Raw genomic sequence first — 23,232 nt, 5'->3', positions numbered from 1 at the left:
AATTTATCATATGAGTATGCAATGGATTGGTGAAGGGAGAGATGAGAGTGGAGAACCAATTGGGAAGCTGTATTAATAGTCCAGGTGAAAAATAATGAAGACTTAAAGACTAGGATAAATGTCATTTGAGTGGAAAAGGGGATGAATGTGAGAGAGGTTGTAGAGAGAGAAACAAAAACATTTGACAATAAATTGGATAAGAAAGAGAACTGAGTGATGGAAAAGATAGTGGTATCCTTGTCAAAAATAAGAAAATTTAGAAGAGGGACAACTTTGCTTTTTTGTGTGTGTGTGAGGGGGAGACTTTAATGAGTTCCATTTTAAACAATGAAGTTTCAGTAATACACTGAAATTGAAGTGACATTATAGGTATGCATGTAGACATCTAGATACAGGGGTATCATCTTGTAGATAGATAGCTAAATTCAGAACAATGGGCAAGATCATAATTCAGAGAAGAAAAAGCTGACCCCGGACAATATTAGAGAAAGTTCTTAATTAGTTTAATATTTACTGTATTTGCATATAAGGAACTTACAAATTTAATTTATTGTTTTGCTGATTGTCTAGATTTAAGCAAGCAAGGCAAAAATGTTAAAAATGAAGATTACAATGAAAATGTTAAAAATGAAGATGATATCTATGTTCTGCATTTTTTTCCTGGTTAGCCAGTTAACATTTACCATCATGCCACTGGAAGGATACAGAAATGGAACTCTGTAAATGCTCCCCCATCCACCCTAATTCAGTTTCACAGTTTTACTTTAGCTTGGTTGTGGGCTGGGGTATTAAAAAGAGAACAATATTAAAGTTAGGATACCCAGTTCAACTCTTAGCCTTAATATTTCCCTCTGGGGTTTGGGTAAATAAAAATCTCTCAATGCCAGACTTCATCTGTTGAATGAATTAGTAGGTGCATCCATCTCACAGCTGTGAGTGAAGTGGTTTGTAAATTTTAAAGTATCAGAGAAATGAGAATGATTATTTCTATTGTACTGTCATTGTTTCTTCTTCCTTTCTAAATGTGAATGTCTTCCCCTGGTTAAAATGAGGTCCCTTTGGTAAGGTCAAGCTTCCATGTACTGTGATTAGTTCTTATCTCCCCATACGATATTCAGGCTGTGTCAGAACTCAGTGTGCACTAATAAATCATGGAAATTCTTCCTCTAAAGAATTCAATCCTCTGTGAACCAGAGATCCATATCTTTTTTGTAATTATCAGAAAAACAACTTAGGAAGTTATTAGGAAGGAAATTTCTTCAGTCATTGAGTCAGGAACTATAGATGGAGTCAACTCTAAACTTTCTCAAGCCTCAATGTGCCCTACCCCAACCCCCATATCCCAATGGCTCTCCTCATGCCAAGCCTGGTGACTGACATTGTGAGCTCAAGAGATATGTAGAAAATTCAAACTGTTTTCAGGGTTATGGAGCGCCTTATGTAACCTTGTAATTGTTTACTGATGTGGGTTGAGATTGTAATCCGAGCATTTTGGGAATTGAGCCACAAAACAAGGGAGAGTTATTTGTGGGTGGAGTTTCAAGACGGCAATACTGCCTCTCACCAAGATCTCGGGAAAGTTTGTCCTTTGCTCCTTTGGGTTATACATCTGCAGGTCAGGCAGTCCAGCAAAAGAGCTCAGATACTTGTACGGAGCAGTTGGAAAGGCACTACTTCAGAAAAGATGTGGCTGCTTTCCCTGGTCCTCTGCTCCCTCACTGCTATCTCCATTCAGGGTAAGGGTTCCCCCCACCCCCTTTAACTTCAGAACAAGAACAACCATAAAAGTAAGAAAGCGAGTTGATTCGATCTTGATAGAAAACTGGGTGAAGACTGTTTTGTTTGTTTTCCGGATGCACTTGGAACTTGCCTTTGAATAACTTTCTATGGAAAGTGATATGTGGTTTTATTAAGGTAGCAGTAGTGCCAGAAAGCTGACACTGTGGGCTACGTCCTTCCAAACTAATTGCTGTCCTTTGGGAGGCTGGAGTACAGCTTCTGGATTGGGATTAGCTAGAATGAGTATCTGGGAGAAGGAGCTATTTAAAAAAAACAATCAGTTCCTACTTAAAATAAAGCCAGTGGGATCTCAACAACGGCAAAGCAGTGGGAAATGGGTAATATTAAAGGCAGAGAAAAGGGGAAAATGCTTTCTGAAACAGCTAAAAAATTCACACTCTAGTATTTAGTGCATTTGCCCAAATCATGTTGATAGTTCAAATCAGATTTTTATATTTACAAGGGCCATTAGTGTTCATCTAATTCAACCTTCTCATTCGACAAAGAAAATTGAGAACAAGAAAGGGGAAATAATATGTTCAAAATCGTATAGCTACTTTATGGCAGAATTAATAAAAAGACTTGAGTAAGTATTTACTCAATATACCTTTATATTGCCAATCTACAAATTTTTTTTTATTCTCCTTCTTTACATTTTGCCCTCTGAAGATGGAGTTTATTTTGCTTATAAATCATCTTTCCCTGAATCCTCCCTCTCTTCTTAAGTCCTTGTTGAATTTAGTGTATTTCTGTACCAAAGTCTTCCTCATTATGTGCAGATATTTAATTCTCCTTTGTAGAGTTCAAATAAAAGTAAACTTCATATATACTGCACTCTTCTTTTCCTCTATATTTTATCTCAAATTCACTTTTTATATATGAGATAATTACTTCTATGTACCCTTTCTTTTTTCTTTTCTAATATATTCCTTTTCTTTTTTTTTCTCTTAGGGTCATCAAAATTTAGTATAACGTCTCTCTGTCACTTTTTGACTCCCTGAAGACATTTAGGGTTCTGAAAGGACATTTGTTTGTTCTCCTCTCTCTGCGTTAGAAATTTTTTTTAAAAAAATTTATCATCACTGAGTCTCTCCAATTGCTCAAATGTATTTACTATTGTTTCTTTTGACTCATATTTCCATTTCAAAGTATCTTTTTCACTCTGGTATCTTCTTCAAGAATATTTAGAAGTCCTCTTTTTCATTAAAAATCTATTTTCCCATCTAAAATTATGTATGCTCAACTTTGCTGGGTGTAATTCTTAGTTATAATCTTACATATTTTGTCTTCCAGGTTTCCTTATTCCAAGTTTTCCTTTGTAATGGTAACTTCTAAGCCTGATCCTCACTCTGTGTTCTTGGTATTTCAGCTTTTTCATTCTTGTTGACTAGAATATTCTTTCCTTGACCATTAAGTTCTGGATTTTGCCCATGATGTTCCTGAGAGTTTTCATTTTTGAAGTTTCTTTCAAGAAGTAACTATGCATTTTTCTATGTTAACTATTTTTAAAATCCATACCCTTTGTCTTAGAATCAATACTTGTCCCAAGGCAGAAGAGTGGTAAGGGTTAGGCAATGGGGGTTAAGTTACTTGTCCAGTGTCACACAGCTGGGAAGTGTCTGAGGTCAAATTTGAACCCAAGACCTCCTGTCTCTAGGCCTGACTCAATTTACTGAACTACCTGGCTGACCCAATATGTAATCTTTGCTTTATCTTGTGTATCTTGTGCTGGATGGTCTCACCAGTTTTCATTTATGAAATCTTGAAATGTGACACTTTTGATAGTCTGGTTCTCATAGGCTTTTCAGATGGTCAACTGATTCATATATTATCTCTCTGACATTTATTCTTGATAGGCAATACTTTATAATTTATGGGAGGTGTTTTAACCTTTTTATTTTGTTTTGGTATATCTTATTGTCTCATGGAAATATTGTTCTCTGTTACAATCTAATTGTCAAGGAGTCTTCTACCCAAATAAAGTTTTATATCTCCTGTTTTAACATTTTTATTTCCTTTCTTATTATTTCCTTCAGAGTTTTCTTTTCTTTTTCCCATCCTTTCTTCTGGAGTTTTCACTGTATCATATTGTTAAGGGAGAATTTGATGTTATCTGGTGCAGAAGGGTCTCATTTAAAGAATTACCAGACTCCTAGAAATCTTTAAAAATAGAAGAATGTATTGAGTGAATGGCAGGGAGGTGGGTGCAGATAAAGTCTGCATCCACTGTGGAGAAGGGTTCCAGAATTTTTTTCCCATTTAAGGACAGAGACTTTGTGACCTGGAAAGGACCAAGATGGATTAGGTGACGTTCCTGTGTGAGGTGCCTTGGTGTTTGGGTACTGAGTATTGATTCTAGGTCAGAAGAGTAGTAAGAGCTAGGTTATTGGGGTTAAATGGCTTTTCCAGGGTCACATAGGTAGGAAATGTATCAGGCCAAGTTCTAACCCATGACTAAGGCTCAAGGCCTAACTTTCTATCCATTGAGTAACCTACCTGTCCCTTGGTTTCTTTTTTTAACTATTTTTCAAGTTTTACTTCCTGACCTGAAATTTTGAGCCAGGCTCACACTCTGCCTCCTCTCTCATTCTTGGATGGTCAGGCACTATTTGTTCTTGTCCTTTCTTGAATTCCTTTAGCTGGCTTCTACTTGTTTCTACACTTGAATTACTGGCAGGTTTCTCTGTTTATACTTAAGCAGAGTTCTGTGGTTGATTGTAGCTTGCCCAGTCAGTATGTTGGATAATATTCAATTTCTCCTAGAATTTTTTCAGTTGAAATATTATATCTTTTGTCTCCTCTGGAGATCTCATAGTCAGCTGATAGGTTCTACTTTAGAATTCCCTCTTAAGTTCTCCTTACTTAAGGAAAGTTTCACTTCTACTTACCTGTGATCTTGCTTATTTATTTGACAAGACTTTCCAATATCCATGCCTTCTAGTTTTAGGTGAGGTGGGGGGTAGGGACAAGGAACCAACTAAAGTTTCTCCATAAATTTTTTGGTTATTATTTAATCTGGGTCCTTTTAAACTTTTGGTAGAGTAAAAGCAAGAGAGTTGGGATTATGTGTGATGTAGTATTCAGCCATTTTAGCTGGGAGTCTTTGTAATTATCTCATACCTATAGTACTGGATTGAGTTTTGGGTAATGCAATTTAAGAACATTGATATGGTAGAAAGTATCCAGAGGAAAACAACTAGGATTCAGAGGATCTTGAGTTTATGTCATTGAAAAAATTCTTAATCTGAAAAATATTGAGAATGGGGGAGAAAAAATGACATGACAATTTTGTTCAAGTATATGAAGGGCTGTCAGGTAGTAAAGGCATCAGTCAATAGCAATGAGTAGGAACTCAATGTTCAGAAAAACAATTAGAACTCTCCATTAGTGGAATGTGTTTCCTTGAAGGTAGTGACTTCTACCCCATTGAAGATGTTCAAGCAGAGACTGGGTAAGTATTTCAGCTGTGTTACAGTGGATTACTCTTAAGCACTTAGCTTCTGGGATTCCTTTAAACTCTGAAATTCTGTGATTTTGTGACTTCCCTCTGTGGGATCAACAAAGGCCTTTTAATCCTACCTTAGAGACTCTATAATAATAATAGAGTTCAAAGATGACCTTGTGTTATTTTGGAATGAAGTTTCAAAGAAAGGAATAGCTGTAGGTGGAAAAATAGGTGTAAGTTGTAGGTAGGATAAATGCACATATTTAGGTGCTGGTTTATTTATCAGCCAGCTTTCCAACTTCTCTAACCATTAGAAGAACAGAGTTGCTTCCCTCCCATGGTCCCTGTAGTATAAACACATACAAGGAGTGCCTTTTGATTATATTTTATCTGAATATCATGAAGGTCATTTGACTTTATTAGGTTAAGCTTTTACATAATTCATTGATAGCTATGATAAGTAAAGCTACTTAAAGTAATTCTCATGGCCACTTATTATTGGCTCCTTTCATTAGTAGGATGGATGTTTCTTTTTTTTTTTTTCATTATGTTTATCCAGTGGTTCCCTTACAGGTAATGAGGGGATAGAATTTTGCAAAAGAGGGTTGGCAGTTACTGAGCATCTAAGCAGACAAGGGGTCAAGTTCATGGAAATCAATTGAGACAGAAAGGAGTAGGCAAGGATTCAACATTTTTAAAATTAGAAAGAGTCAGTGAGAGTGACTTGCACATGGAAAAATTCCAAATATGAACTCTAGTCCAGAACAAGAGCTAGTTTTTCTCTGCCATTTTCCTCATGATTCTTTTGGAGACACAGAAGATCTTGTAACCATGGATTTTACTCTTATGATGAGGAACTCATTACCTCTCTCAAGGTACCCAATTCCATATTTGGACAGCTTGGGTTGTTAGAAAATTCTAGTCTTGACTTGTACAAGTCTGGACTGTACTTTTTCTCTCTTTCAAATGTAAACAATATTATCTGGATAATTATTTCCTCATCTCCAAGTGTTATTTCTAGTCATTTGATTGGCAAGTAAGTGAAATATCACCTAAATGACCATAGCTAGCTGATCCCATACCATATTTTAATTTATTCATCCAGAAAATATGTGGGCATCTTCAAATACACTTTGCTACTGCTTCTGTCCCCTTATCTCTGCCCGACATACTTAGAAAAGAATCATTCAGATGAGACTTTTCTCCCTTCCTAGTTGACCCCAGACCATTCTTCATATTCATCCACCTAAATATCTTTCAATCTGTCCTGAGCCCTTAATCATATTCTCTTCACAATAGCCTTTCTTCTTATACTATCACCGACTTTGCTTTACACTTTTCCCTCCAGAACAAAAATAAAATCAATGTTAACATGATTTGTAGAAAACAGGTGACAGTGATTGCCCAAAGCTTCATCCCTGTGACTCCCCAGACCTAAATTTGAAACTTTAGTAACCATTCCCCTACATTTGCTATCTCTTTAAACTCCATGAATACATGGAACTTCCATGAAGCATAGCAAGATTTATATAAATTGATATGAGATATAGAAAATAATATTCATGTACCAACAGTGGCTATGAATTTCTCTGAGGAATGGGGTAGATGGCATGTGTGCAGGTGGATGACTAGAAATAATCATCACTGCTCTTTCTTCCTTTTCTTTTTCCTATCTCCCTTTATCTTTAGAGATCTAATCATCCATAAACAATTGCACAAGGGAAAGCTTAATGTCCCTTCATGTTTGTGTAGTTCTCTGCTGATTAAAGGGATTTATATTTTAAAAAAGAACAAACTATAAGTACAATGACAGTTGCTTAGACCTTGGTTTAGCTTAGGTTTGAGGTTTGATTATATTACTCTCTCTAATTCATATTCTCTTTATTATTAAGGCAAAATTCACATGGAACATTTGGATAAAGGGGTAAAATATATTTTATTGCCCATTATTAGATAGGCATCAAGTTGACAAATTGGAGACAAAGTCTATTTTTTCTTGGAATGTCTCCCAGTCCTTGAGGAAGTGGGTTCAATGGATTCCTTTATCATTAGTCTTCTCTGAAAAATGCCTGAAAAATGTCTTCTCTGAAAAATGAGGTTCAGTCTGACTATTTCTTTGTCTTTTTATTTGTTGTCCCTGTGATACTAATTATTTCTGGCTCATCTCTTGAAATCTCCATCTTTTATAATACAATGCTAGACCATGCAATTCTAGCTAGCTTAGTGATTTTATTTTATTTTTTCTCAATATTATATTTATCCCAATTATGTGTAAAAACAATCCTAAACATTTGTTTCCTAAAATGTTGGGTTCCTAATTCCCTCTCGCCTTCCCCCTCCCTCTTTTGGAGTTGTCTTAGATCACTGGATTGCTGAGAATAGCTAAGTCATTAACAGTTGATAATAATACAATATTGATGTCACTGTGCACAATGTTCTGGTTTTATTTGCTTCGTTTCCCATTGGTTCATGTTTTTCCAGGTTTTTCTGAAATCATCCTGCTCAACATTTCTTATAGTATAATAGCATTCCATTACAATTGCTTACCACACCTTATTGAGCCATTCCCCAATTGATGGACATCCCCTCAATTTCTAATTCTTTGCCACCAGAAAAGTCACTAAGTCATTTTATAATAAGTCCCACAGGGTGTGATATAGTCCTTCAGCCAACCAAAATAGTTTTGTGTGTGCGACATTGATCCAGCTTATTCAATGACTTTCAATGATATCTAAATTGATTAAATATATTTTTTGCACTTAATCAAAAACCGGTGATTAACTTACTGATTCAAAAGAGATGTCCAGACCTTGTTCACATCTAGTGATCACTCAGTACATTCTCCTATAGATAAGACATAAAGAGCAACTTGTCACCATTTTTTAAGACTGAGCCTCCCTAGCATGCCCAAGATACAAGTACAGTGACTATTTATGGGCTCAATACATAGAAATTTTGACCTGTTCTCTTTTATAACCTGATCTTGTTTGTTCATCCTTAAACAACAAGGTAGATTATTGCTTTTGGGGGCTTCCCATACTGGTACCAGGCTTAATATAGACATCCAATTAGTTTTAGTCCTGCTCTAGCTCAGAACTTTTCAAGAGTTCTAATGATTGATCAGCCTCAGCCTTTTCCAGTGGCAAGGATTATAGACATGTATCACAATGCCCAGCTAGCTATCTAGTCATTTCCTTTTAAGGGAAGTGGGGAAATTATCTAAGCTGAATCTACCCTTACATATCCAATAATTATAAAAAATGAATACGAAAATAACACAAATAAAACAAGTGGAACTTAATGTTATAAATTTTAATAAACCATTTTGGCCCAAAAAAATAGGTTTGAGAAGGAAGACTTATGAATTCTTTGCAGAGGTGAGATACTCAAGGTATGGATCACTGAATATGTTAGATTTTTTCTATGTGTTCTTTCCTTTTCTCTGAACTCATTCCTGTTTGTTCTTAAAGATCCAATACTAGAGGGATAAAGATTCCCCTTCTGAGAGGTGAGGGGATTGGGGGAAATATGTTATATAAAAGCAAAAAATGTCAATAAATTATATTAAAATACTGTGGATTATTTAGGATACTATCTCATTTTTATTCTATTTTAATCTGTAATGTCTTGCACACAGAAAATACTTGGTAGATGTACCTTCACAAAATAATTAATTCCCTAACTTCCTCAAAATTGATCTGTAACTCTTCCCAAACTGATAGGCCAGACCTACTCTAAAAGCAAGTCATATCCAGTTGGAATAGTGACTATAAATCTTATTCTTTTAGGAAAGGTAGTTGTCCTCAAATTTAGAGTTTTCATTCTTCTAGCATAGGGACATGGTCCTATCGTTCTTTTATTTCTGGTGTAGAAACTCAAGTAGAAATTCAAGATTCTGGTTTTCAGTCATTCCCCAATTGATGACATCTTCTCAATTTCCAGTTCTTTGTCACCACAAAGAGAACTGCTATAAATATTTTGGAATTTATGGGTTCTTCTACTTTCTCCCTGATCACCTTGGGAAACAGTGGTATTGATGGGTCTAAAAGTATATACAGTTTTATGAATCCATCACTGAAACATAGAGTATACTGTTCATTATATATACTGGTACAGAGGTGCCTTCATTTTATGTAGATATACTTTTTCTTTATGATATTTTAAAATTATATATAATATATATAATATAATATATATAATATAATATATATAATATAATATATATAAATAATATATAATGTATAAATATATATATATACATATGTATATATATACATGCCTCCATCCCCTTCACTTAACAACTGATTGCAGTTATTAGTCACAATTCCTTTCCCCAGTGTGAGTTTTAAAATATTGTAGCCTGGGAAATGAATCCCCCAGTGCCCCAGGGATCCCTCCCCCCTACTTCCTGGTGTGGGACCAATCCTGTGCTAGGGAGGGGCCACACTTCCCTACTTCTGGACACAGGATTGGTCTATATAAGGAAATCCCCACCTAGGAGGGAACTTTGAATCTGAGAAGATTCAGAGTAGGGGGTTGGGGAGGTTAATTAATGTCAGCTAGGGAATTCTGGTGAGTTTTTTCTTTTAATAAAGTTTTTAAAAGATCAAAGTCAGATAGTTTTCTTTCACCTCTTTCACCATTTTGGGCTTGATTATGGTTTGTCCAGTTTCCTCATCCTTGGAATGGCCAGAAGATTTTGATTATACATGCGGAGTTATCACCAAACCACTAGAACAAAACTTCTAAGTTCCAGAGAAGGGAAGGATGGCAACTGCTTTGTAGTTACCCACCCCTTTGACAATTTCTATAACATGGATTTCACATGAATTTACAAAGGTAGAGGGAGTTTCCTCTCTGCTCTCAAATGCAGATTCAATAAATGCAGGATATGGAAAATGCTTCTAAGGTTTTTAGGGATAAGTCCATCATGTGCTATCAGGCTAAAAGAACTTCAGATCTCCTAATAAGACCACAATACAACCCAATGAGCCTCTTCATTAATGGGTTCCTTGGTTAGATTTTTTGGCACTTCTATGTGATGCTACTGACTTTTTAAAAAATATATTTTTATAACACCCTTGCTACTATTTTCAATTTTTTTTGAAATTTTCAATACAAACACATCACAATGGTTTTTTTTTAATGTGACATATTCCACTTTATTTTTTTTTTTAAATATATTTTATTTGATCATTTCCAAGCATTATTCGTTAAAGACATAGATCATTTTCTTTTCCTCCCCCCACCCCCCATAGCCGACGCGTAAGTCCACTGGGCATTAGATGTTTTCTTGATTTGAACCCATTGCTTTGTTGCTAGTATTTGCATTAGAGTGTTCATTTAAAGTCTATCCTCTGTCATGTCCCCTCAACCTCTGTATTCAGGCAGTTGCTTTTTCTCAGTGTTTCCACTCCCATAGTTTATCCTTTGCTTATGAATGGTGTTTTTTTTTTCTCCTGGATCCCTGAAAGTTGTTCAGGGACATTACACCGCCCCTAATGGAGAAGTCCATTACGTTCGATTATACCACAGTGTATTAGTCTCTGTGTACAATGTTCTCCTGGTTCTGCTCCTCTCGCTCTGCATCACTTCCTGGAGGTTGTTCCAGTCTCCATGGAACTTCTCCACTTTATTATTCCTTTGAGCACAATAGTATTCCATCACCAACATATACCACAGTTTGTTCAGCCATTCCCCAATTGATGGGCATCCCCTCGTTTTCCAGTTTTGGGCCACCACAAAGAGCGCAGCTATGAATATTTTTGTACAAGTCTTTGTGTCCATTATCTCTTTGGGATACAGACCCAGCAGTGCTATGGCTGGGTCAAAGGGTAGATATTCTTTTGTCGCCCTTTGGGCATAGTTCCAAATTGCCCTCCAGAATGGTTGGATCAGTTCACAACTCCACCAGCAATGAATTAATGTCCCTACTTTGCCACATCCCCTCCAGCATTCATTACTTTCCTCTGCTGTTATGTTAGCCAATCTGCTAGGTGTGAGGTGATACCTCAGAGTTGTTTTGATTTGCATCTCTCTGATTATAAGAGATGTGGAACACTTCTTCATGTGCTTGTTAATAGTTTTGATTTCTTTATCTGAGAACTGCCTATCCATTTCCCTTGCCCATTTATCAATTGGAGAATGGCTTGATTTTTTGTACAATTGATTTAGCTCATTATAAATATGAGTAATTAAACCTTTGTCAGAGGTTTCTATGAAGATTTTTTCCCAATTTGTTGTTTCCCTTCTGATTTTAGTTATATTGGTTTTGTTTGTACAAAAGCTTTTTAGTTTGATGTAGTCAAAATTATTTATTTTACATTTTGTGATTCTTTCTATATCTTGCTTGGTTTTAAAGCCTTTCCCCTCCCAAAGGTCTGACATGTATACTATTCTGTGTTTACCCAATTTACTTATGGTTTCCTTCTTTATGTTTAAGTCACTCACCCATTTTGAATTTATCTTGGTGTAGGGTGTGAGGTGTTGATCTATTCCTAGTCTCTCCCACACTGTCTTCCAATTTTCCCAGCAGTTTTTATCGAATAGTGGATTTTTGTCCCAAAAGCTGGGATCTTTGGGTTTATCGTATACTGTCTTGCTGAGGTCGCTTTCCCCCAGTCTATTCCACTGATCTTCCTTTCTGTTTCTTAGCCAGTACCAAATTGTTTTGATGACTGCTGCTTTGTAATATAGTTTGAGGTCTGGGACTGCAAGGCCCCCATCATATGTGTTTTTTTTCATTATTTCCCTGGATATCCTTGATCTTTTGTTCTTCCAAATGAACTTTGTTATGGTTTTTTCTAAATCAGTGAAGAAGTATTTTGGTAGTTCAATGGGTATGGCACTAAATAGATAAATAAGTTTGGGTAGGATGGTCATTTTTATTATATTGGCTCGCCCTATCCATGAGCAGTTAATGTTTTTCCAATTGTTCAAGTCTAGTTTTAGTTGTGTGCCGAGTGTTTTGTAGTTGTGTTCATATAGTTCCTGTGTTTGTCTTGGGAGATAGATTCCTAGGTATTTTATTTTGTCTAAGGTGATTTTGAATGGGATTTCTCTTTCTAGTTCTTGCTGCTGAGCTGTGTTGGAGATATATAGAAAAGCTGATGATTTATGTGGGTTTATTTTGTATCCTGCAACTTTGCTAAAGTTGTTGATTATTTCAATTAGCTTTTTGGTTGAATCTCTAGGATTCTTTAAGTAGACCATCATGTCATCCGCAAAGAGTGATAACTTGGTCTCCTCCTTGCCTATTCTGATGCCTTCAATTTCTTTATCTTCTCTAATTGCTACTGCTAGTGTTTCTAGTACAATGTCAAATAGTAGAGGTGATAATGGGCATCCTTGTTTCACTCCTGATCTTATTGGGAATGCATCTAGTTTATCCCCATTGCAGATGATATTAGCTGTTGGTTTTAGATATATACTGTTTATTATTTTTAGGAATGACCCTTCTATTCCTATGCTTTCTAGTGTTTTTAATAGGAATGGGTGTTGTATTTTATCAAAGGCTTTTTCTGCATCTATTGAGATAATCATGTGGTTCTTGCTAGTTTGCTTGTTGATGTGGTCAATTATGTGGATGGTTTTCCTAATGTTGAACCAGCCCTGCATCCCTGGTATGAATCCTACTTGATCATGGTGAATGATCCTTCTGATCACTTGCTGGAGTCTTTTTGCTAGTATCCTATTTAAAATTTTTGCATCTATATTCATTAGGGAGATTGGTCTATAGTTTTCTTTCTCTGTTTTTGACCTGCCTGGTTTTGGAATCAGTACCATGTTTGTGTCGTAAAAGGAGTTTGGTAGAACTCCCTCTTTGCTTATTATGTCAAATAGTTTGTATAGTATTGGGGTTAATTGTTCTCTGAATGTTTGATAGAATTCACAGGTGAATCCATCAGGCCCTGGGGATTTTTTCTTAGGAAGTTCTTTGATGGCTTGATGGATTTCAATTTCTGATATGGGATTATTTAAGAATTCTATTTCCTCTTCTGTTAGTCTAGGCAGTTTGTATTTTTGTATATATTCATCCATTTCTCCTAAATTGGTGTATTTATTGCCATATAATTGGGCAAAGTAATTTCTAATGATTGCCTTAATTTCCTCCTCATTGGAGGTGCTGTCCCCCTTTTCATCTTTAATGCTGTGAATTTGCTTTTCTTCCTTCCTTTTTTTAATTAGATTGACCAGTACTTTGTCTATTTTGTTTGTTTTTTCAAAGTACCAGCTTCTTGTCTTATTTATTAAATCAATAGTTCTATCACTTTCGATTTTATTAATTTCTCCCTTAATTTTTAGGATTTCTAATTTGGTTTTCTGCTGGGGGTTTTTAATTTGATCGCTTTCGAGTTTTTTCAATTGCATTTCCAATTGATTGATCTCTGCTCTCCCTTGTTTGTTAATATGAGCTTTCAGGGATATGAATTTGCCTCTGATTACTGCTTTGGCTGCATCCCAAAAGGTTTGAAAGGATGTTTCGCCATTGTCATTTTCCTTGATGAAATTATTAATTGTTTCTATGATTTCTTCTTTAGCTAAACGGTTTTGGAGTATCATATTGTTTAATTTCCAATTGGTTTTAGATTTGGTTTTCCATGTACCATTACTAATCATTATTTTTATTGCCTTGTGATCTGAGAAGGCTGCATTCATTATTTCTGCTTTTTTGCATTTGTGTGCTATGTTTCTGTGACCTAATGTATGGTCAATTTTTGTGAATGTGCCATGTGGTGCTGAGAAGAAGGTGTATTCCTTTTTATCCCTATTTATTTTTCTCCATATGTCTATTAATTCTAATTTTTCTAAGATTTCATTCACTTCTTTTACCTCTTTCTTATTTATTTTTTGATTTGATTTATCTAAATTTGATAATGGTTGGTTTAAGTCTCCCACTAGTATGGTTTTATTGTCTATTTCTTCCTTCAATTCTCCTAGTTTCTCCATTAGAAATTTGGGTGCTATATTATTTGGTGCATACATGTTGATTAATGATATTTCCTCATTGTCTAGAGTCCCTTTTAACAAAATATAATTACCTTCCCTATCCCTTTTGATCAGGTCTATTTTTGCATTGGCTTTATCAGATATCATGATTACCACTCCTGCCTTCTTTCTATCAGTTGAGGCCCAGAAGGTCTTACTCCATCCTTTAATTCTGACCTTGTGGGTGTCAACCCGCCTCATGTGTGTTTCTTGAAGACAACATATGGTAGGGTTTTGGATTCTAATCCATTCAGCTATTCGTCTACGTTTTATGGGTGAGTTCATCCCATTCACGTTCAAAGTTATGATTGTCATTTGTGGACTCCCTGGCATTTTGATTGCCTTCCCTAATTCTAACCTTTTCTTCTTCGGCTCTACCTTTTAGTCCAGTGATTTACTTTGAATCAGTCCCCCTTGTCCCCTCCCTTGATGTTTCCCTTTTTAGTCCCTCCCTTTTTGTTCCCTCCCCCTCCCCCCTCTCTTTCCCTCCCTTTTTGTTCTCCCTCTCCCCCTCCCCCCCTTGGTTTTCCCTTCTCCTTACCCTTGTTGGGTAAGATAGAATTCAAGATCCCAATGGATCTGGATGTTTTTCCCTCTCAGAGTTGATTTCCCTGAGATTGAGGTTTAAGTAACCCCCCCCCCCTCTCTTCCTCTCCTTCTTATAGGAGTTTTCTTCCCCTCCCCTTCCCCTGTGAATCTTTGTGTGAGAACCATTATTCTATTTGGTCTTTCTTTACCCCCTATTTATACATTACATTTTCCCCACATATTAGTATACATAGGTTGATATAAATGTAGTCCTTATAGAAGAGAGTTTGAGTAAAAGAAGATAACATTTTTCCCCTTTCCTTAATATTTACCTTTTCAGGTATTCCTTGCTCTTTGATTTTCGGTATCAAACTTTCCACAGAGCTCTGGTCTTTTCTTTGCAAAAAGTTGGAAGTCTTCTATTTTGTTGAATGCCCATACTCTCCCTTGGAAGTATATAGTCAGTTTTGCTGGGTAGCTGATTCTTGGTTGGAGACCCAGCTCTCTTGCCTTTCTGAAGATCATGTTCCATGCCTTACGATCATTCAGCGTAGAACTTGCAAGGTCTTGTGTGATCCTGATTGGCATTCCTTTATATCTAAATTGTCTTTTTCTGGCTTCCTGTAGGATTTTTTCTTTTGTTTGATAGCTTTGGAATTTGGCAATTACATTCCTGGGAGTTGTCTTTTGGGGGTTTAGTGTAGAAGGTGTTCTGTGAGCTCTGTCAGTGGATGTATTGCCCCCTTGTTCTAGAATCTCTGGGCAATTTTCTTTGATTATATCTTGTATCACCATGTCCAGTTTGGTGTTTATTTCTGGCTTTTCTGGGAGTCCAATTATTCTTAAATTTTCTCTTCTCCCCCTGTTTTCCAGATCTATCACCTTGTCGGTGAGATATTTTATGTTCTCTTCTAATTTCTTGGTGTTTTGGCTTTGCTTTATTAGTTCTTGCTTTAAAGCCTGGTTTTCTTTTACAGTTTGGTCAAACTGGTTTTGTAGATGCGTGAATTTCTTTTGCATCATTTCCCACTTTTCCTCCCAGAGGGCTTCCATCTTTTTGGTCCTTTCTGATTCAAATTCTTCATGGGTTTGTGGAGAGTTTCTATTTCCTTTGGAAGATTTTGGAGAATTTTCTTGTATATCTTCTTCTATCTGCTCTGTATTTTGTATTTTGGCTCCATAGAATGTGTCCAGAGTCGCCCCTTTCTTCTTATTTTTCTTGGTATTTTGGGGCTTCTGTGCTTCTGTGGAATTTGTCATCTCTGAACGTGGAGGATTGGCTTTTCTTGTCTTTGTCTGGTGATCAGTGGCTTTAGTCCTGGGCAGATGTTGGTTCTATGAGCGTTCCCTGGGTTAAACTGAATATGCCTCACTGGAACTGGAATGGAAGGGTCGGACCACGAGGCCACACTCTCCCCCTGGCTCGATTTCCGGAAGTTGCCTTCAGAATCCCTGGCCGTGAGGCTGTTTCGTCGGCCTGCGGGGGGATGGGCTGCCGCTTCCCCAAGCTCCGAGAGCACAGACTTTCACTGAGACTTGGATAGCAGGATCCAGCCCGTGAGGCTGTCTTACCCGCCCTGAGGGTTGCTGTTGTTTTGACCAGCTCTCTGCAGCGGAGGCCCCAGGCAGTAACTTTCACCCGGACCGACCAGCTCTTTGCAGCGGAGGCCCCAGGCAGTAACTTTCACCCGGACCTACCGGCTCTCTGCAGCGGAAGCCCCAGGCAGTAACTTTCACCCGGACTGGGACTTGGGTAGAAGACCCTGAGGGTTGTTGTTCCTCAGACCCTGCTCTCTGAGCCCGGCGCGGCTGCCCCTTCCGGGAGCCTTGGACTCTGCGCTCCTACCCCTGAGGTCCGAGGGATCTCGGGTTCTGGCTTTTAAGGGGAGCCGTACCTTTTGAACCGGGTCCAGGTCCAGGAGGAGGGTTCCCAGGGTCTGTGCTGTTGATCGTTTTGAATTTCGGCGCCTTAGGAGCTTATAGTTTGAGATCGGTCGGGAAGGGTTTTCCGGAGATCTGAACTTCAGCTTTCTCTAAGCCGCCATCTTAACCGGAAGTCCTGACATATTCCACTTTAAAATAGTGATGATGACAAAGTTTTAACTAGTAAACTAATAATGTTCACCAACTATTCATCATATCTATATAGTATAGTATAGTAGTAGTCTCTCGGTAACCGAGGATGATTATTCTTTGTGCTTTTTCATCTATGATAGATGAGTGTGCACAAAGACACTTATATATAATATATATTAAATAATATATAAAACCAGTAAATCTAAATATTAACCTATGTAAAACTAATAAAATAGTAGGTATAGGCAATTATCAATTAAAAGTAAAACAAACAAATTAATATGATAATTAACTTATAGCATTGTCAGAAATTTTGCATTTATGATTCTATGAATGGTTTTCTTTGAGAAAGAAAGAAAAAAATGCAAATCTCAGACATAAGCCCTTGTACCTAGTATAGCAGAATTTGGGGGTGAAATTTTCCACATGCCATCTCCATGTAATAGTCAAATCTCAGCCTGGTACTTGCTTCCTTAAAAATGCATTCTTTTCCTCATGAGCTCTAAATTAATCCATGGGCATGTTTAAAGATTTCTTTGCTAATTACTAAAATTGAGATTTTCCATTAATTAATCAGTTTGCTTTAAACATTATCCCCATGTATTAAATATGTATTTAATAAGCTAAAGAGACTTATTTTTCCAGAAACATATATTCATCCATCTATCTATCTATCTATCTATCTATCTATCTATCTATCTATCTATCTATCTATCTATCTATCTATATTCATCAAAAGCTCTGACCTTTTAGGCTTAAATAAACATCAAAATTACTAGCTATATACATTTTCAACAATGTGACAAGAATTATACCAAACATATTTTTTGACAATGTTTTAGTTCTAAGCCTCTAACCATAATTACAATCACATGTCCAGAGGTGCTGCTCTGTGGGGCAATAGAAAAGCACTGAATTTAAAGTCAGAGAAACTGGGAGTCCTTACCATGCTACTTATTTGTATGAATTTGGGAATCACTTTGTTAATCAGCATGCACTTATTAGATACTCATTATGTTCTCTGGATGTTTGTTTTCCCATCTGTAAATGAAATGATTCAACTGGATGATCTTTAAGGACTCTTGAAGTTCTAGATCTGTGATCTTGACCATCTACTTGGACACTACCCAATCCTATTCACAGTCTCACCATTCCATTCCTTCAGGATACCATCCTTTCCATGAACTCCCTAAGACTATAAGTTACTGAGAAGTCAATCTGCATCTAGAAGTTCTTTCATCAATAAATTCTCAGGTCCATTCTACATCCTTGACCCCTTAAGAATTTTCTTCATATTCTTCCTAAGATCAGGATTAAAATAGCTATTTCAAAAAAATGCTCTTCATCTTCTTTCTGTGTTCTCATAGTTTCTCTCAAGCTATCACTCAATGGTTTCTCCAGAATACCAGTTAGTCAAATTCTTCAAGAATCCTATGATCTTAGCTATGTCACCTGACCTCTGTAGAACTCAAATAAAATTCTAGGATTTACCTAAATGAGTGGTGGAGGGTGGTTGTTCCCTAGCTGGAAAATCACACATCCTCAACGAATTAGTTTATGTATGTTTTTTTTCCCTTTATTTTATTTTTTCTGCTAGAATTTATGTTCACTGAGGAAAGGGACTGGGTCTTATCCATCTGTATAATCCTCAACTTCCACTGCACATAGTAGAACCTTGATAAATATTAACTGAATAAATTCAGAGATTTTCATGGAAGAAATTTAAAAAACCTCATACATTCCTAACAATGTTGGTAAAGGAAGCTATGGCACAATATAGAATGCACAGACCCTGGTTTTTAGAAGATATTTCCCTACTCTGAAACCATGGGCAAGTCACTTAACCTTTCTAAACCTCAGTTTATCCATATATAAAATAAAGATAATTATGCTACTCTACTTCCAGAGTTGTGAGGAAGATGCTTTATAAACTGTAAAGCACTGAAGAAGTGTGAATTAATTGAGATAGCATTATATTTATATCATGGGGTTTGAAACAGAGACTGAGAGATATTAGGCTACTTGCGAAAGATCATATAGCTTGTGAAGAATAAATTTGGAACTAGCCCTAAGGTCCCCTGAGTCCTAGTCCTGTGATTTTTTCACTCTATCAAATTACCTCCATAATCCCCACCCCTTCTTCTCTTATCCAGGGAAGCAGTCCTCAACACCTGTAGTGAACACTCAATATGGAAAAGTCCGAGGCAAATGTGAAAGTCTAAAAGAATTTGGCAAAACTGTCAACATTTTCCTGGGGGTCCCTTTTGCCAAAGCCCCTCTTGGACCCCTGAGATTTACCCCACCACAACCTGCAGAACCATGGGACTATGTGAAGAACACAACTACTTACCCACCCATGTAAGCCATCAGTCTTCAGCTTCTTCTGGGGAGGGTGGAGTTAAGGTGGAAGAGAACATGGACAACCATGCTCTTATCCTTTGAATGAATTTTATTTTGTTTAAGAAGGCTCTGCTTTATTCAGTGGGAAACCTTCCTGTTCCTTCGACCTGCCCACCCCATACCTTAAGCCCCCCCCACCCCCAGGGGCTGGAAGATTTCTCTTAGGAGAACCATCAGTTTATGCAACATGGGCTTCTCTAGAGCTGCCCCTTAGTATGCCAGCTAAGCTGACCAGATAATAAAATTCATACCAGATGGAGCTTGTATTCCTAAGAGTTATTTGGTGTGTTTCCTTCTGGAATTAGAAGGTGCTGCCCCTTGCCTCTTTTGCATTTGGACATTTTATCTACTGAAAGAGAATGCCGCCAAGCATCATGGCAAATGATCTTTGTCTCCATTCTTCCTTCATGCCAGGACTGTCCCACAATCATAAAATCTTTCCCATTGGTGAGCCCGTCCTTCCCCCAGCCTTTAAATCAGGTGAGGGGATGGGTATGACCTTTGATTTATGGCATCTAATGAACTTCTGGGAGAAGAACATCATCAGATCCCCAGGGAAGTTAGAGATGACTCAAATGGTATCAGGAAGACTCTTAAGTAGTAATGGTCTTAGATACTTACTAGCTGTGTGACCCTGGGCAAGTCATTTAACTGTTCAGTTTTCACATCTGTAAAATGAACTAGAGAAGAAAAAGGCAAATCAGTTTTGGATCTTTGTCAAGAAAGCCCTAAATGGGGTCACACAGAGTCAGATATGACTGAAATGACTGAACAATTATAAACTTAAAAAATAAAATTGTTCTAAACCAAATCATAGTTTCTCCTTTCACTTAAAAGACTAGGGGAAAGAATAGGGAGAGGAATAAGAGAATGTGGGTTAAAATTCTGACTGCTTCAATGTGTGTGACCTCAGGCTTAACCTCTCTGGGCTTCAGGTTCCTGAGTGATAAAATGAAGGGGTTGGACTAGATGCTCTCTGAAGTCTCTTCTAGCTCCAGAACTCATTATGATCCATAATCTTTGATTCTCTGGTTTCAAATAAAGTCATCTAGAGGTGCTGGTCTATGTGACAATAGAAAAGGGCATTGAATTTGGAATCAGAGAAACCAGGAGCCTCTACTATGTCATTTAATTGTATGAACTTAGGAATCAATCTCTTCATCAACAAGATGTCCATTATGTTCTCTGGACCGTAGTTTCCCCATCTATAAAATAAAGTGCTTGAACTGGATGAAAGGTAAGGTGTCTCATAAATCTAAATCTAAGATCCTGAAAAGAAGTTCTATTTTTGTCATGTTCCATCACACAGGTGTGCCCAGGACCCAGTGGCTGGACAATTACTCTCTGACCTTTTTACCAATCGGGATGAAAAAATTTCCTTGAAAATATCTGAAGACTGTTTATACCTAAACATTTATACCCCTGCTGACCTATCAAAGAAGACCAAGTTACCTGTAAGGAGGCTTTGGCTAGGGTTTACTAAGACTTTGGAGTTAGTGGTTTATCGTCCTTATGTGCACCATAAACCAGAGGAAAAAGAAAGAGTAGGGGGAAAGAGGACATGGGGTTGGGATTCTCACTTTCCCCTTGCTCCCCAGCAATCAGTCTGTGGGGTCTTCTAAAGACAATTAGCTTCTCTCTCTCACTTCAATTTTCTGGATATATAGAGTCTTTGATAGTGGTGGGAAACTCTCAGTGGTAAATAAGAATAAAATGTCCAAATATCTTACATTTGCAAAACTCATTTACATTATTTTGTTCAATCCTAGGGACAAATGTTATGTTCCCTATTTGACAGAGAAGGAAACAGACCCAGAGACTGACCAAAGGTCACACGGCTGGTTAGTAATGTCTCCAGCTACTTAGACAGCTTGAACTAGAGCAAATATTAATCAAACAGATTAAAGTTAAAAGTGTACCATGTTACTTTTTTGGAAAGGGGACCTTGGTGATTATGAAACATTTACCAGCATACTTTTGCTTCCCTTTATACAACAGAGGGCACTAAGAATCAAAATATCTGAGCTGAAAAGAAGCTTGGAGATTACCTAGTACAACATTCTTGTTTTCTATTTGGTATAAAACAAGGCTCAAAGAAACAATTTACTTCATATAATAAGTTGGTTGAAGCACTAGGATGAGAACCCAAGTCCTCTGTTCATTCTACTACACCATATCGACTGTAGAGATCACTGGAAAGGAAGTTGTTTGCTTTATTGGAAATAATCCCAGATTTGTAGGCAAAGGAACTAGATTAAAATCCAACCTCTGATACTGCTTTTGTGGCTTCAAGTAAATCATCTAACCTGTCAGGGCATCATTTATATTATCTCTAAAATGAGGAGTGAATCTATGAGAATACCATCTGGCCTGAGTGATTTAGATATTCATTCACATTCCTGAAAGTAGGGCTGAAATAAGTGACTTCTTGAGACCTTTCCCAACTCTGGGTTCCTATAACCAGTGATCTTTCTTTCTTTTCCAGGTGATGGTATGGATCCATGGAGGGGGTTTACTGGTGGGTGCTGCATCCACCTATGATGGGCTGGCCCTCTCAGCCCTTGAGAATGTGGTGGTAGTGGCAATTCAGTATCGCCTGGGAATCTTTGGATTCTATAGGTAAGATCTACCACCTAGGAACTCATCTGAAATATGCTGAGCAGTATGAAGCTGCCCTAGATACTATCCAAATCTGAAATTCTGGTGTTCTTTGGCAACTACTCTAAGTAGACCTTTGGAGCATGAATGTGGTGAATTCATAATGATAAAGACCATTTCTAGGTGTTCAGATGACTTATTAGAAGTTGGTCTACACATGATCCTGTTGGATTTTTTTCCTAAGATCTAGACTCTGAAGACACAGACTGTGGCATAGTGACTATCATAATATCAGCATCCAACAACTATCACCAAGGTTGCTGTTACCACATAAATGTAGTCAAGAAACAGCATTGACTATAGAGAGGAACTGAGTTCAAATCCTCTCTTGGTCATTTATTTCCTTGGAGAATCATTTAAGTTCTTCTAGCCTCATTGATCTCATATGTAAAATGAGGTGGTTGGATTAAAAGGCCTTGGAGGTCCTTAAAAACTCTGAATTTATAATCTTATTTTGTGATTAGTGAGTAGTTTGGAACTTCAGTTACTATCACTGAATTAAGAGTTATACATTAAGTACTTGTAATTCATTAAGCTGATCAGTTAATAAGTATTTATTAAGGCACTACTAGGCCCTGAAGAAACAAAGAAAAAGTGAAACAGCCACGGCCCTCAAGGAGTATACATCCTATTGGAGGAGAAAACATGTCTACTATATACAGAATTAATGCAAAATAAGCAGAAGGTACTTTTGGGAGGGTACAAAGTAGGTGGTTAATAAATGTTTATTGAACATCTGACATAGCACAGGGCTCTGCCTGAGGTTGTTGTTTAACAAGTGATTTTTCCCATTTTATTTGTTTTGTCTTTTTAATAGAATTAATCCCCAGGTTATATCAACTCTTTTCTCCCTTTTCTGAACCACAGAAGGCATTACCCAACAAAAAGATATGTATATATAGATTAGGTCTTCTGTGTTTCTTTTTATCAGTTCTTTCTCTGGAGGTGGACATTCACAAGTCATTTTTCAAATATTAATTCTGTGCTACAAACAATGTTTTCTTGGTTCTACTCATTTCACTCCCTTATTTTCTGTAAGTCTTCCCAAGTTTTATTTTATTTTATTTTCAATATTTTTCCACATTTACATGATTCATTTTTCTTTCCTTCCCCTCTTACTTCACCTCTCCCAGAGCCAAGAAGCAATTCCACTGGGTTGTACAAATGATGTCACTTGATACCTATTTCCATATTATTCATTTTTGCTATAGAGTGAATTTTTTAAGGCCTAAACCACAAATTACATATTCATATCTACATGTGATAAGTGATGTCATATGTTTTACTTTTGCATTTCTACTCCCATAGTTCTTTCTATCAAAGTGGATAGCATTCCTTTCCACATAAGTCCTTCAGAA

The 23,232-nt window shown here is 37.0% G+C and overlaps 1 protein-coding gene across 4 annotated transcripts in view; it reads left to right on the top strand.

Moving 5' to 3' along the window:
• Positions 1-1,567: 1,567 nt before the first annotated feature.
• Positions 1,568-23,232, top strand: part of CES1 (liver carboxylesterase 1) — a 71,299-nt gene continuing 49,634 nt past the window's right edge. The window contains exons 1-4 of one of the 4 annotated variants that reach the window (XM_056812331.1): positions 1,568-1,736; positions 18,970-19,174; positions 20,526-20,670; positions 21,702-21,835. In XM_056812331.1, coding sequence (XP_056668309.1) covers positions 1,685-1,736; positions 18,970-19,174; positions 20,526-20,670; positions 21,702-21,835 — 536 coding nt within the window. In that variant the 5' untranslated portion in view covers positions 1,568-1,684. The remainder of the gene's footprint in view (positions 1,737-18,969; positions 19,175-20,525; positions 20,671-21,701; positions 21,836-23,232) is intronic. The other 3 variants (XM_007474879.3, XM_007474878.3, XM_003339616.4) reach the window with 3 other exon arrangements.

Source organism: Monodelphis domestica, chromosome 1 (genome assembly GCF_027887165.1).
Source record: "Monodelphis domestica isolate mMonDom1 chromosome 1, mMonDom1.pri, whole genome shotgun sequence".
Classification (NCBI taxonomy): Eukaryota; Metazoa; Chordata; class Mammalia; order Didelphimorphia; family Didelphidae; genus Monodelphis; species Monodelphis domestica.
This window is presented reverse-complemented; position numbering and strand designations above follow the sequence as displayed.